Source organism: Podarcis tiliguerta (genome assembly GCF_965153285.1).
Source record: "Podarcis tiliguerta genome assembly, chromosome: 6".
NCBI classification, from domain to species: domain Eukaryota; kingdom Metazoa; phylum Chordata; class Lepidosauria; order Squamata; family Lacertidae; genus Podarcis; species Podarcis tiliguerta.
Window position 1 is genome coordinate 35442645 of NC_139539.1, and position 13881 is coordinate 35456525.

At 42.3% G+C, this 13881-nt stretch overlaps 1 protein-coding gene across 2 annotated transcripts in view; it reads right to left on the bottom strand.

Annotated features, from left to right (window-relative positions):
• Positions 1–9131: 9131 nt before the first annotated feature.
• WNT2B (Wnt family member 2B) overlaps positions 9132–13881 on the bottom strand; it is a 46640-nt gene continuing 41890 nt past the window's right edge. Inside the window, exons 5-6 of one of the 2 annotated variants that reach the window (XR_014512205.1) lie at positions 9661–13700; positions 9132–9553 (exon numbers count right to left, since the gene is read on the bottom strand). Coding sequence is in view for 1 of the 2 variants with exons in the window: in XM_083444536.1 (XP_083300662.1) it covers positions 13471–13700 (230 nt within the window). In the remaining variant the exon portion in view is untranslated. Of the gene's footprint in view, positions 13701–13881 lie in introns of both variants that reach the window. The other variant, XM_083444536.1, reaches the window with a different exon arrangement.

The window sequence follows — 13881 nt, forward strand, 5'->3', positions numbered from 1 at the left end:
GGTAGGCGATCAATTTGGAAATCTCACATCCTCCACTGCACCAGAGGGCATCAGGCTAACTTGGAAGAACAGAGCCATATGGCAAATACAGCTCTGTCCTCCAAACACCTTGCTTTCACTTCCTGCTCCCCACTCCTGTCACCTGAAGCCGCTGCCTCAGTCTGCATAATAGTGGGACTAGGCCTGCTGCTTTACTCATTTTCTCAACGTAGCACCAAAACTCAGCTTGCCTCAAGAAAGCACCTTGGAAGAATTCAGCTGCTGGCAATTTCTCAACACAGGCAGCAGTGGCCCTGGTGTAAGTTGTCCATTGCATCAAACCTGAATTAAAGGGATGAAATAGTTTTCTCATACTCTGCTCTCTTTTTCAAAAATTTCCACCACCTTGCCCAGCACTACTTCAAGAAAGAAGCAAGCTAACATTAATTTACCTCACAAAGACCCACTGATGGGAGTTGTCGTTCAAAACTTCTGGAGGACACTCTCCCACTTACATTCTTCTGTGGGACTTGCCAGTCACACTAGGAACTGTACTGTGCTGCCCTTTGAAAAATAGTCGATACCAATACTGTACTCTCTTGCATTTCTTTGTGAGAATGCAAAAGGTTTCTCACACAGAGGCCTCATGGATATTTCTGCGTGTAATAGTATCCTCATGCATTTGCCAGCACCAGCCAATGTGTCCAAATTGAAATTCCTGAATCTGTAGACTCTGCTTATGCAATCTGTTTTCTCTCATAGGCTATTTATAAATGAATACAAGTTAACTGCATAAAAAAAAAATCATGCTAGCTTACCTGAAGCTATTGCTGATTAACAAATTAAGTACTGGTTTACTGTCTACAGGTTTGATGTCTGCATTGACTGTTCCCCTCCACCCCCTTTCAGTCTTGCCGCAGCCAACTGGGGGACTGTCGCATTTCCCTGCCTTGAATCATCAGCCAAGATTTTAAGACAACAATTCCATCCCCCTCTTTCCACAGCAGTCACCGCCCCTGGCTGCTGCTGGCTAGGTCAGTCTGGCCTGTCTCCTGTGCAGTAATAATGCACTTGAAGGCTGTGTCTAAAAAATCCTCTCCCACACAGGTCGTGGCAGGTTAGACAAATATTAGTTCAAATGTCCCATAAATTGTCCCCAAGGGGCTGGACCAGCAGCCATCCCTTTTCATTGCACAGATCTAACCCCCCTCAAGGGGAAAATTAGCAACTATTAGCATGTGCGAAGCAGAATTCCTGCTGTGGGTGGAAAGCTGTTAAGAAATGCTTAAGAGAGCGGGCTGTTAATATGTACATCGCATTGATGTGGTGATTTAGTAGTAGCAACCCTCGCAAAGGCAGAGACTTATTTTAGTGACTTTTTAAAATTATTATTTGAACAAGGACCCAAGGGCTTATGTGCACATTCCAGTAGCAATGGACACATGTTAAGAAAATTCCAATAGGATTGTTTTATTTTTACTCAGAGGTTCCCTCTACACACACACACACAGAGTCACTGTCTCCCTCTTATAGTGACTAAATCAGAGGGTGAATGCCAACAGAATTGTTGCTAAAACAGGCACACTGAAAAAGAAAAGGGAGGTAGCAAAGTGATTGGTAAAGCCCTAGGGTTTGCAGAAATAAATAAAAAAAACGGGGGTGGGCAAAGATGGCACCCTCCAAAAAAAAGTCTAGCCCAATAATGACAGAGCTTATAAGTGGCCATGGAATGCTGACTGGAGTGGGGAGGCAAGAATTGGCAAATGGAATGGAGATTCCTAGAGGGCTTGGCTGGCCAGAGCCATGGACAAGAGCCCTCCATGCTGCAACTTTTTTGTAGTTTCTGCTTCTGACTATTCCTCAAACACTATATGTTGACAGCTCACTAATTCCCCAGTTGAATGGTTGTAAACAGTTAAATGGACTGCATGATGTCAAAGGCACTAAATAACTTCCTGTTTTAAAATTAAAAAAGGATGGCAGTTTGTCATTGCAATAGTAAATTACTACGAGAAATAAAAATTAGCAGCATCAAATGTTCTTAATGTGGCTTTTATTCCCCTCCTCCTTTTGTAATTTTAATCTTGAATATATTCAGGTGTGAGCCTTTAAACTTTGCTGAGAATTTCTCATCCCTCTCTTCCATTTGATCCTGTACTTCTGCAAAAGTCTAGCACAGAGAATTTTTGTAGGTTAAACTTTTTTGCTGGCACAGATTAAACAGGCGGGTAATTCCTTCAACCGTTCCTCAGAAGGCTTGGATTCCAGACTGTTGATCATCTCAGTCATGCTCCTCTGCACACACTCCAGCTTGCCAATCTACTTCTTAAATGGTGGTGTCCAGAACTGGACACAGCAAAAGTACAACAGGAATGAAGGACACACCAATGTTTTTGCAAGGAGCATAATCTAATATCCTTATCCAGCAAGGAAGATATCCAGCAACATAAATTGCTAATGCAGATATAGACTAATGAAATAATCTCCATCTTCACCATACTGTTCATCTGAGACTTAATGAGCTGGTCTGATGAATCATTGGATACATATTTACATGTTTGTCTACCACTGGACTCAACAGTTGTTTATGAGACTAGCTGCCCATGACAACAGTGGGATTGGAGCCATAATTTATGTTTAGGTTTACTACTACTCTGCAGAAAATCAAATCAATAAGCTTTTCCTAGCATGCAGAGAAGCAACAGTGAGGAAAGCTTCTGCTTCTAATTCAGCGTCTAATTTTTGTCTGTCAGGCCCTGTGCTTTAAACAGCTGCACATGTTTATAAAGAAGCTGGCAACTTTATCAAAAGGTGCCCATGCTGTGGCCCACGTTTGGCTTCACTCATCTTCTGCTCTGAAAGACTGCATCTGCATCTTCCTGACTTGTATCCCACACGTTCTGTTTGAGATGGAATTGGTGTAATTCACTGCAACTGTTCCATCCCAGTTCTCTGTGATCCATTCTTAAACCAATTAACTCTCCCGCTAGCCTTCTATATCATACATGGCAGATTTAAAGATTATTAGAACATGATCTTCTGTGGAGATTCTTCTAGACACAATACACATCACTTAGGAAGGGTTTGTGAGTGGAACAGAATCCTTGACAAGGCTCATCCCCTTTTAAAAGCTCCACTAGATAGAAAACATCTGCTTTTTAAAAGAGAAATGTGCACGTTCAGTGGAAAATTGAGTACAGCAGATACATTATGTAAGAGAGCACGTAGGGAGTTCTGAATGTTATTAGATTTACCAATTAAGGGAGTCCTTTTAAAAGGGATGGCTAATTTGTCCCTTCTGCCTCCCCCTTCCAATAGTAGAAGCAAATTTATTGGACAAAGTTAGCATTTTAATATACAAACCTACCTTGTGTGGGAAGACCATTAGCCTGTCTACTTTCAGTTTTCTGAGAGCCCAACTTGGCAGGATGTTGAAGATCTGTGATTGGATTTCCTATCTCATTATCAGTGCTATTTTTCTAGAAAAAGAAGTGCTGGAACTCACCATGAACACCCTCCTCTTTCTCTCAGAATGGCAATTGTGCCCACCAGAGAGGTGCTGGAAGTGAGTTCTGTAAAAATCAGCTGGCTGGGGAGGGACAACTGATCAGGACTGTATATTAGGGCAATGGTGAGTTTAACTATTCCCCTGCTGTGTAATTTCCCTATGGAAACCACTCTTCCCACCCACCTGATTAAGGAAATTGTATGGCACACATGAGCACAATTCAACACTGATTGGCCAACAAGTACATTCCATGGGCTGCTCCCTGTGATTCTTTCCTGGAAATTTTGAGAACTTGAGCACAGAGTTTTCCATATGCAAATTGTGGGCTCTATCACAAATTGATGGCCCTTCCCCTTCCTGAAGGTTGCTACTTCTAAATTGGATTACCACTTTCTGTTGCTTTGGGGAAGTGCTCAGCAGCCATAAAAAGTGGACTTAATCAAATGCCTGTGACTCACTTGGCAACTGCATTCCACACATCATTTACAATCACAGTAGGAGCATGGGGGGCTGGGGTGGATAATTGCATTTTCCTAGTTTTGCTTGGAAAATGCAATTTTCTTTCCCTTGCAACAGAAGCATGAAGTGTTTTGGAGGACTTCAGGATTCCTTGCAACAAACAACTGCATATTTATTGTACCAAAAATCACTTATGTGTGAAGACTCTATGACTCTGTTTTCATGGTTGCTCCATGATAAAATATTCACCTTATCTCTTCACCTTACCCTCTGCTTTTTAAAAACCTTTTAACTGCTGCCATCACTGGAAGCATTAAAGGACAGCAAGCTTATTTTCCCCACTTTATCAGTCAACTTCTTACCAGCATTGCATCTTTTTGCATGATGGGCTTTGAGGAACACATTGCCCCTGAATGAGTCCTCCTTCAGTGTTCATGCTCCTGGAATTACCAAAATATGCAGCTGCTAGAGAGAACTACTGCCCTCCCTCACACCTTTGCAGAGACAGGCTGTATTGGATGAGCCCTTAGGCACTCTTAACTATCTTTGCTGCTTACTGAACACACACAGAGAGAGGCTCAGAAGAAATAGTCCAGGACTGTTTATGGAGCAAGGCATCTTAAAACCCCACCCCACTTTCCCAAATTCTCTGTCACTCATCAAGTAAGGTCTGGTAGCCTCCTCAGCACTGGTATTCCTGCCAGAGGGGAGCTCCTAAGCAGTTTTGCAAGGACGAATAAGTGTTCATCAACGGCTGTTGCCCCTCAGCACTTTTTTCTTTCTTTCTTTTTTAGCACTGAGGTCCTTTCCAGACCACTGAGCGAGCATTACCCTCAGGGAAGGGGGGGGGGGGCGGAGGCTTGTTTTGTTGTGAAGGTTTAAGTCTTAAATTGATGGCAGGTGAGGCAATAATGAAGATAAATGAAGGGAGCTCTTCCCGGCAGATTAGATCTTGGTGCTGATGAACATGTCTGTTAGGGCAAGCTTGAAAGGCTCTGGGCTGAGTTCAACTTCTCGTCTCCCCTTTCACCTTCAGAAATTCTAGTAATGCCATTTGGAGAGGGGAGCAGCAAACCTGAGTACAAGCAACGTAATCTGTAGATGCTGGAGGGATTTGGACGGTCTGAACTGAAGGCACCTGCCTGCAGCTGGCCAAAATTTAAATACGAACTTGACCGGGTTTTTGGAGCTGCTGCAAAATCTTAATATAGTACCACAATAGTGGAATCCTTGGCATTCATATTACACTTTCCGGATGTTAGAGAAACTACACATACACTATCTTGGTCTGTATAGCAAGCCTGTAAAGTTCATGTTATACCCATATTACAGATGAGCTGGTTGAGGCTAAAAGAGTAGCTTCAGTAGATACTGTGTGTTCATGGCATTTGATCCAGGGACTTTCTTGTTCACTGAAATATATTTCAGAATTGTGATTTTTAAAATGTTTGTATATATGGTAATTTAGTAATTTCCAGAGTCGTGGATGGCAGTAGGCTTGTCAGATGGCCTATATTTTAAGGGCAGTCCCTGTTCCCAAATCACTGATGGAAAACGTAAGCAGAATGGCAGTGTACTGAGTCTAAAGTCCACAAATACTTATCAGTTCTTTGCATCTTCCCTTTGGATATTGTGGTCAGCCTGTTGTCCTGCTTGGCAGTGAGACTTGACTAAGCAGCAGCACGGCTGTCTATGGTTGAAAATATAGTATTTAATATTTGGGTTTTGTTCAAAAGCAGCATATGAAAATGCAGTGTAGATCAACTGGGACCAACTAGTGTGAATTTACATTGAAATCTGTCAACTGTTCTAGAAATTGCACTATGACCACAGACATGCCTGACTTGGGCAACTCATTTTGCTAATGCAGCAGCAAACAGGATGGGGAAGGAAAATCCCAAGAAAGCATTAGCATACAAGTGTCACTGGTGATGGGATGGATGACCTGACAAAGTCCGAGTCTGGTGCAGAACCAGCCATCAGTGCAGAGCTTCTTTTGCAACAATGACTCCTTGCTGTGACCTGTAGCACTCTTGTGAAACCTTAGAGCATAAGATGGAGCTGATGCAGACCAGCTCTTCCCACACATTTTCAGTAACGTTTAGTAGGGCACTTGCCACAATATGATTGTTCTTGTATTTTTGGCTCTGGTCTCAGTTAGAATCAGAAATTCTATATGACAAGATTTGAAACAATGACTTTTTGATGAACCAGAATTTGGATTCCCTGGATTTCTGAGCTGAGCTAAGATTTCTCTCCAGCATAACTGGAGCAATTAAATTTCTAATGAATCCTAAGGATGGACTCTGGTATATATTGGGTGTTTCCCATCAAAATCTCTGTTGAACATAAGCCAAAGTGGTACCGAATAGGAATAGAGAAGCTGTGCAGGATGCTCTTCCAAATCCTGTAGAATCATAGAATAGAATCATAGAGTTGGAAGAGACCACAAGGGTCATCGAGTCCAACCCCCTGCCAAGCAGGAAACACCATCAGAGCACTCCTGACATATGGTTGTCAAGCCTCTGCTTAAAGACCTCCAAAGAAGGAGACTCCACCACACTCCTTGGCAGCAAATTCCACTGTCGAACAGCTCTTACTGTCAGGAAGTTCTTCCTAATGTTTAGGTGGAATCTTCTTTCTTGTAGTTTGTATCCATTGCTCCGTGTCCGCTTCTCTGGAGCAGCAGAAAACAACCTTTCTCCCTCCTCTATGTGACATCCTTTTATATATTTGAACATGGCTATCATATCACCCCTTAACCTCCTCTTCTCCAGGCTAAACATGCCCAGCTCCCTTAGCCAATCCTCATAAGGCATTGTTTCCAGGCCTTTGACCATTTTGGTTGCCCTCCTCTGTACACGTTCTAGTTTGTCAGTGTCCTTCTTGAACTGTGGTGCCCAGAACTGGACACAGTACTCCAGGTGAGGTCTGACCAGAGCAGAATACAGTGGCACTATAACGTCCCTTGATCTAGATGCTATACTCCTATTGATGCAGCCCAGAATTGCATTGGCTTTTTTAGCTGCCGTGTCACACTGTTGGCTCATGTTAAGTTTGTGGTCAACCAAGACTCCTAGATCCTTTTCACATGTACTGCTCTCAAGCCAGGTGTCACCCATCTTGTATTTGTGCCTCTCATTTTTTTTGCCCAAGTGCAATACTTTACATTTCTCCCTGTTAAAATTCATCTTGTTTGTTTTGGCCCAGTTCTCTGACGTTAGAGCACATGACGTTAGAGCAAAAGCACATTATGAGTAGAGTTGAGAACAAAAACATCCCACAAGGTATTCTAACCAATACCCAGGCAATAGATGTTGCTTCACATGGAATCGTAAGAGAATCCATTTCTCTGAGTCATATAATACCAAAATTCAAAGTAGTGATGGAATGTAAACCTTCACCTAGAAATTATTCTTGCTCTGTTGAAAGTTATTCTAGGATTGCTATAATCCTGGTAAAGGTGAGCAATATGTGACAACATATCTCTCAAGTAGATCTTGATTGCCAAGAGAAATTTCTGATCATGCACCTGCATGCATAGAATGGTCTGCATCAGCCTCTTTATACAAAGTATCGCACGTTGATATTGGTTGAGAGATCTACACATGTGATTAGGGACATGAGGTTATGCAGAAACCGCAGAAATACTTCTTTTTAAGTACTCATCTGAAGTAGATTGACAGATTGTGTGGGGTGCCAGAAAAGCATTTTTTGTCTAGGAATTCTTTTATTCAGTTATCAGCTTTGCTGAATAAAAGACAAAATGAGAGTAAGCAATAACTAGCACAAGAGATAACTTTAAACCCTTTAATACATAAAAACCGTTTTTTAATTCCAAAGTATTGAACGAATTAGACCTTCACAGAAATCAGTTAGACTGAACGATCACTCTTGGAGCTGTGAGTGTGCTGAGTCCCCCCCCCCCCCCAATAAATGGATACACATCTGATGAACAAATGTAAGAAGCAATATCATTCCAAATGTGGATGTCAGAAATTTCCTATAGAATGTAGATAATTCGAGGCTATCAGAAGTCCCATGTCCAAATGGACTGCAAGTGAAATATTGCAACCAAAAACTTCAATAATCCTTTAACAATTTTAAATTGTAGCCAAGTCTTCCAAATAGGTTAAAAATGGGATTGTGAGATATCAAGGAATGATGGCTGAAGGAGGATCTGAATTGGCTTTCATTGTTTTCAATTTGGAATGATTAGGTGATCAGAACAGGAAGAGCCAGTACACTGAGTAGTAACATAACTGATTTTGAGAAACTGTTCCATTGTAGCAACTCCCATAACCCCCGATTATTGACCATGCTGGCTGGGACTGATGGTGGTTGTGTCAAGTCAGCCACAGTCAACTTAGCCAATGCCCAGGAATGATAATAGTTGCAGACAAGTACTATCTGGAGGGTCACAGATTACCCCTGGGGTACCCCTGACTGTGATGTAAGAGGTAATTTAAAACAAGATTGGGAGAAAATGCTTGAAATTGCAATAAGTGATGCAGACTGATACAAAGGGCAGGTTTCAGCTAACAAGTCTTATCAGCAGAAGCGTCCAATTGTGCAATGCTGCTCCCCCATGTGCCCACCCCAAATTGGCTCTGGGGGCAAGTTGAGAGACACTGCACTGGGAGGGCGGGTTGTTCCATCTAGCAAGATGATACGCTTGTGCAGATGGAAAATTTGTAATAATACTATGTTCAATTCCACCCAAAACCCTTACCAAAAGCAATTCTCCTTTGTTTTATATTCCCATGAAAGAGGATTCTACGTGTTTGGTATCTTATTTCTCCCTAAATTAATCTAATACATGAGGAGTTTGAGATGCAACTGCTCTCGTACATACTTCATTCATAGGTGGTGGAAATGCTCTAAGATGCAGGCATATTGAGATAACATTCTGAAAGAAACAATGTGAGCAACATTTCATAGGCACTGAACTGCTGCTGTTTGTTATGTAAGATAGTTAGAAATATGAGAGGGGAATCCTAATGGTTATGGTTTGCCTAACTTCTGGTTTGCTGATGGCTGCTAAAATTGTAACTGCAAAAAAAAAAAAAGGGGTGAAGTGCATAAAATATATTCTATGAAAGAGTTGATTACTAAAATTTGGCCCCCTGCCTAAATGCCAAGTTACATAAACTGTGACACTGAAAGAGAAAACAAAAGACAGGGGGAAAGTTTATTGTGGCGCCGATTTATTAATTTCTCTGCTTAAATATAACATTGACATAAATATTTATAACTGCTTTTCAGTTTTGTAATACCAATTCAAGCTTATTTTGATTTTTTAAAAAAAATGTAATTGCAATGGAAACATAGCCTGCAATTGCAATGGAAAGCATACTTTGTATTATTTTTCTTTATAATAAAAAGACATTTTTAAAGACTGTGAAACAAGAAGCTAATGCTTTGAATCTTACCACTGCCTTGAACTTGTTGGGTCAGTGGTGGGAAACCTGTGGCCATCTAGATGTTATTGAAGTCTAACTCCCATAAGCTCCAGCCAGCAACATCTGGAAGGCCAAAGTGCAGCAACATCTGGAAGGCCAAAGGTTCCTCACCATTGCCCTAAGTCAGGCATGGCCAAACTTGGCCCTCCAGCTGTTTTGGGACTACAACTCCCATCATCCCTAGCTAACAGGACCAGTGGTCAGGGATGATGGGAACTGAGGTCCTAAAACACCTGGAGGGCCAGGTTTGGCCATGCCTGCACTAAGTGGTCTTAAGCAAGCTACTGTGTTCTAGCCTTAGTCCTTCAGCTGTGCTATAGAGATGATAATACTGACCTACCTTGTAGAGCTGGAGTAAAGAATACTGAGAAAATGTATGTGTATGTCTATTGGTAAGCAGGCCAATGAGAAGGAAAACTGGTCGGGTGAAGCAAGGGTTTTAGAAGTCTTTCAAGTGTCAAATTGGAATGCAAATAATAGAATCCAATTAAAGCAATGGTGAAAACGGTGAGGGGATTTTTAAAAGGTATATATTGCTTATTTTGTTGAAACAAATGAGGAAAACGTTTGGATTTGTAATGCAACATTTGACATTGCCCATGCTTTCATAATGTTCTTCCTCTTTCTTTCCTTAAGTTGAGCTCCCTGCTGTTCATATTGCCTGGTACTGAGTGTATAGCTCTCATCAAAGCTTCTGCAGGCCAGCAGCAAACTGTGTCAATGCCACACCAGAAAGAATAGGAGATGTGACCTTCTTGTGAAGGTGGGGAAGTTTCAAAGGTGAGCTGCTTGTTGCCATGGCAGCAGAGGACCATGTTCCCAGGTTTGTGTTCTCTCCCCAACCAGACAATGGGAAAGCTAGGTGTCATTTGTTCTCAACATTTCTTGGACTTATTCTATTCTTATGAACATACCCCTTTCAGGCACAGAATAGCCTTGGGAGACTTTCAGCATAACGTTTGATAAGGGATGATCTAATGATGATCCAGTTTTGCTTAACCATTAAAATACTTCCTTAAAGGTGTGAATGCAATTTAGGAAGACTGCTTTATGTAGCATTGCAATTCAGTCACTATTAGTTGGCAAGAGCTTATCAAATCTTTTTTCTCTCTCCTATTTGAGCAATGAGAACTTAGATGTTCTGCAGCAACAGCACCCTGAAAGGTGCAGGCTAGCAATTTTCTGCAATGTCAAGTCTGCATCATATATATTGGAACATATATCTGAACGTTGGAAAACACCTTTTGAATTTGTAAAAAGCCAGGAATGAAATACGATCTTGCTGCTGACCCCCAATAAGGTACACCACTGTCTAAGCTAGCAATGCTGATATTTTCCATTAAGACTGGAATGGAGAACCTCCAGGTCTCTGTAGGACTCTCGACAGCCACACCTCCTTTCCAGCCCTGTATTCTCCTTGAGCATTTTTGTAGACTGGAAAAATCTCCATAAAATCTAATAATGTTTCTTGCTTGCATGGATAGAAGACAGAGATGGGTGTGTGGACATGTGTAGAAACTAGTCTACCATACAAAAGTGATATTCATGTTCATTGCTCCACCCACTTTTGCCTCTGGTCCTGCCAATTGCTGGCATATGGCCCTCAGAAGGTTTCCCAGAAGGGAATGTGGCCCTTGGGTTAAAACCCCCCACAAACGTTTCCCAGCCATACATTAAGATTCTCTCAACACATCTTTGGTCTTTGTGCCTAGGAAAAGGCTACTATGTTGTCTGAAATCTGCAGGTCCAGTTGCCATGGTCTCCATCCCTGATGCTGCATCAGAGAGTGAAAGGGAGCTGGTACACAGGAAGCTGACATATGCCGAGTCAAATTATTGATCTGCCTAGCTCAGAAATGTCAACACCCAATGACTGGCCCATGGCTTTCCAGAGATTCAGCTTGGGTCTTTCCTAACTCTATCTAGATATGCTGGACATTGAACCTGAGACTTCCTAAAAGGTAATATGCATTAGGTGAAATATTTGGTTTGGACATGGACTATGTAGGATTATCGGGCACTTTGTACCTTCAAAAGTTCTGTAGAGGTTATTAACAGGGGTTTTGTTGGTTTGTTTGCTTGTTTAAGTTAAGTTGCCCAAGCTGCAAACTTCTGCACATTTACTTGGGAGTAAGTCCCACCAAACAAGGTGAGATCTGTGCTTAAGGAGATGTGTACTGGTTCAGGAAGTTAATATGGTTCCGACACTGCTGTGGCCTGTCTTGGCAGACACGTGCAATGCAGCTATTGCATAACAGTGAGGCCAATATGCTGATTGCAGATGCGAAGCTCCCATAGTTGGGTATTTGCATTTATTCAACAAAACTGATTCATCCCCTGTGGCGTGGGTGTGCCATGTGGCTTTAGACTGATTCATTGGCTTCTGCTGAGCTCGCAAAAGCTATAACAACACTGTGAACCTAAACAAGCTTAACAGTCCTGGCTTCATCCTAAGGAGTTATGTTCCAGAGACAGTCGCCGTGAAACTGTGAAATGATGTCGCACAAAAGACTGACACTTGGGTTTGTATTGCCAAACAGTTTTTATAATCATGGTTTTGAAAACGATCCTTATAGGACCCTTTTAATACTTGCAGGTCTCTTCTGGTGCAAGGGGCCAAACAGTGACTCTGCATCCTAAAGGATTCATTTACAGAGCTTGGCTTAATGACTTGATTCACAAGATGGGGGTCAAACCCTGCACTAGATTTCAGGTGATCAAAGCTATGGCTTAGGAGCTGCATGTGACTCCATGAGACCATGACCCAAGTACTCCTTGGAAGGGACCCAAAGGGTCATCTGGTCCAACCCCCACAAGGAAAGAATCACAACATAAGAGATTTGTGTTTGCCTGTCCCACCCTGGAAGGAGTGGAAAACGGATACAACAATGGCTGCCTTTTTGTAATCTCAGCAGAGGCCCAAACTGAAGCATCTCCAACAGTTGCACATGAGGCTATGGTAGAAGAGAAACATTCAACAGTGTGGCCAGGGAACGTAGACTGACAGAAAAGAGAAATATGCAAGGATTGTGGGAGGGGGGGTGATGAAAGTTTTCAGAAATGCAGAGACAAAAGAGAAGTGTTAGCTTGGTGATCTGATAGCACTGTTATGCTGCCTTTAGCCTCAAGAACTTTGCTTTGACCTTATAGTCTAGAAGTGCCACAGTTGTGGAGTGCAGCAATAACATAGGGCAAGAACCTGCCCATTACTCACCTTGCTAGCCACGATTGTAGAAAGCCACAAAGCAAAGAACACCATTTTCTGATACAGGTTTATATGGGATTTTGATTTAAAGTATTTAAAGCAGTCTACATGATGTACAAGTGCATTTGTACCAAAAAGTCACCTTTATATTAGTTTCCTTTAGAACCTACCAGCGCATCCAGACATACACATGTACTCTCAACTTTTTCCCCTCTGCATGTAGATACTGGTTTTTCTTTCGGCTGCCAACTTTGTAACTCCACAGTTTGCTTTCCATTAGAAAGGAAACGGTAACGAAGTCCCTTTACACAATGTTGCTGTTATTCAGCTAATGTCCATAGTGCAGGCATGGTGGCCTCTGTATGAGTGGAGATCCATAGCAGAACATGTAGTTCCTTAGGACTATACAGCCATCTTCTTTTGGGAAATAGAGTACTTTCTTCCAGGGTAGATGGAGGGATTTCTGCAGGTTAGGCAACATTTTATAATATACTGCTGAACATTCCCTGGAGAGAGGCAAGGTTCTCCAGCTAATTGTAACCTGCTCCTCAGTCTCTTGTGCTCCTACGCAGCTGCATTGTTCCCTCTTTTTATTTATTTGTTCTTTGGACAATATCGCCAGGCAAAGGAAGCTTTTCACAGTTCTGTGTCATTTGAAAATTCCTTTTTAAAGTTAGAGGAATGAGTTCTACTGGGTGAACAGAAGAGCTCGCTATCCCCATGGGAAATGTAGTCTTCTCTGTAGTGCTTTGCAGAATTAATTAAATAAAAGCCATGCAGTTGAACTACAATTCCCAGAATGCCCAAGCCCTGGGGCACTGTGCCAGTTTTGCTTTCCCCCCTCTGGCTCACACTGTCTCAGGTTTGGTCCACCCACTCTGCCCTCTTGGGTGCTTTGCACGTGTGAACGTCCACGGTGTCCTCGCACTCCTTGCAGCGGACAGCGCAGCACCAGTGGAATTTGCACTCGCATTTGGTGACTCGCCGCACGCGGGTGGTGTCATAGCCTCGGCCACAGCACATAACCTCGCATCCATCGGTCCCACGCGAGACCTTGTTGCACACTCGTCCGGCTGTCCCTAACGAACCTGTAAAAATAGAAGAATACTTTCATTGGATTTTTCATTTGGTTTGCTGATGAAGAGCAAAAATCTGGAAACCTTATACACTCGGCTTATGTCAGCTTTAGTTATGGGTTCCTTTCCACAGTGTACATGGCAGCAAATTCTACAAGCACTTATCTGAAGCAGTGCAACCTAAAGCATCCGA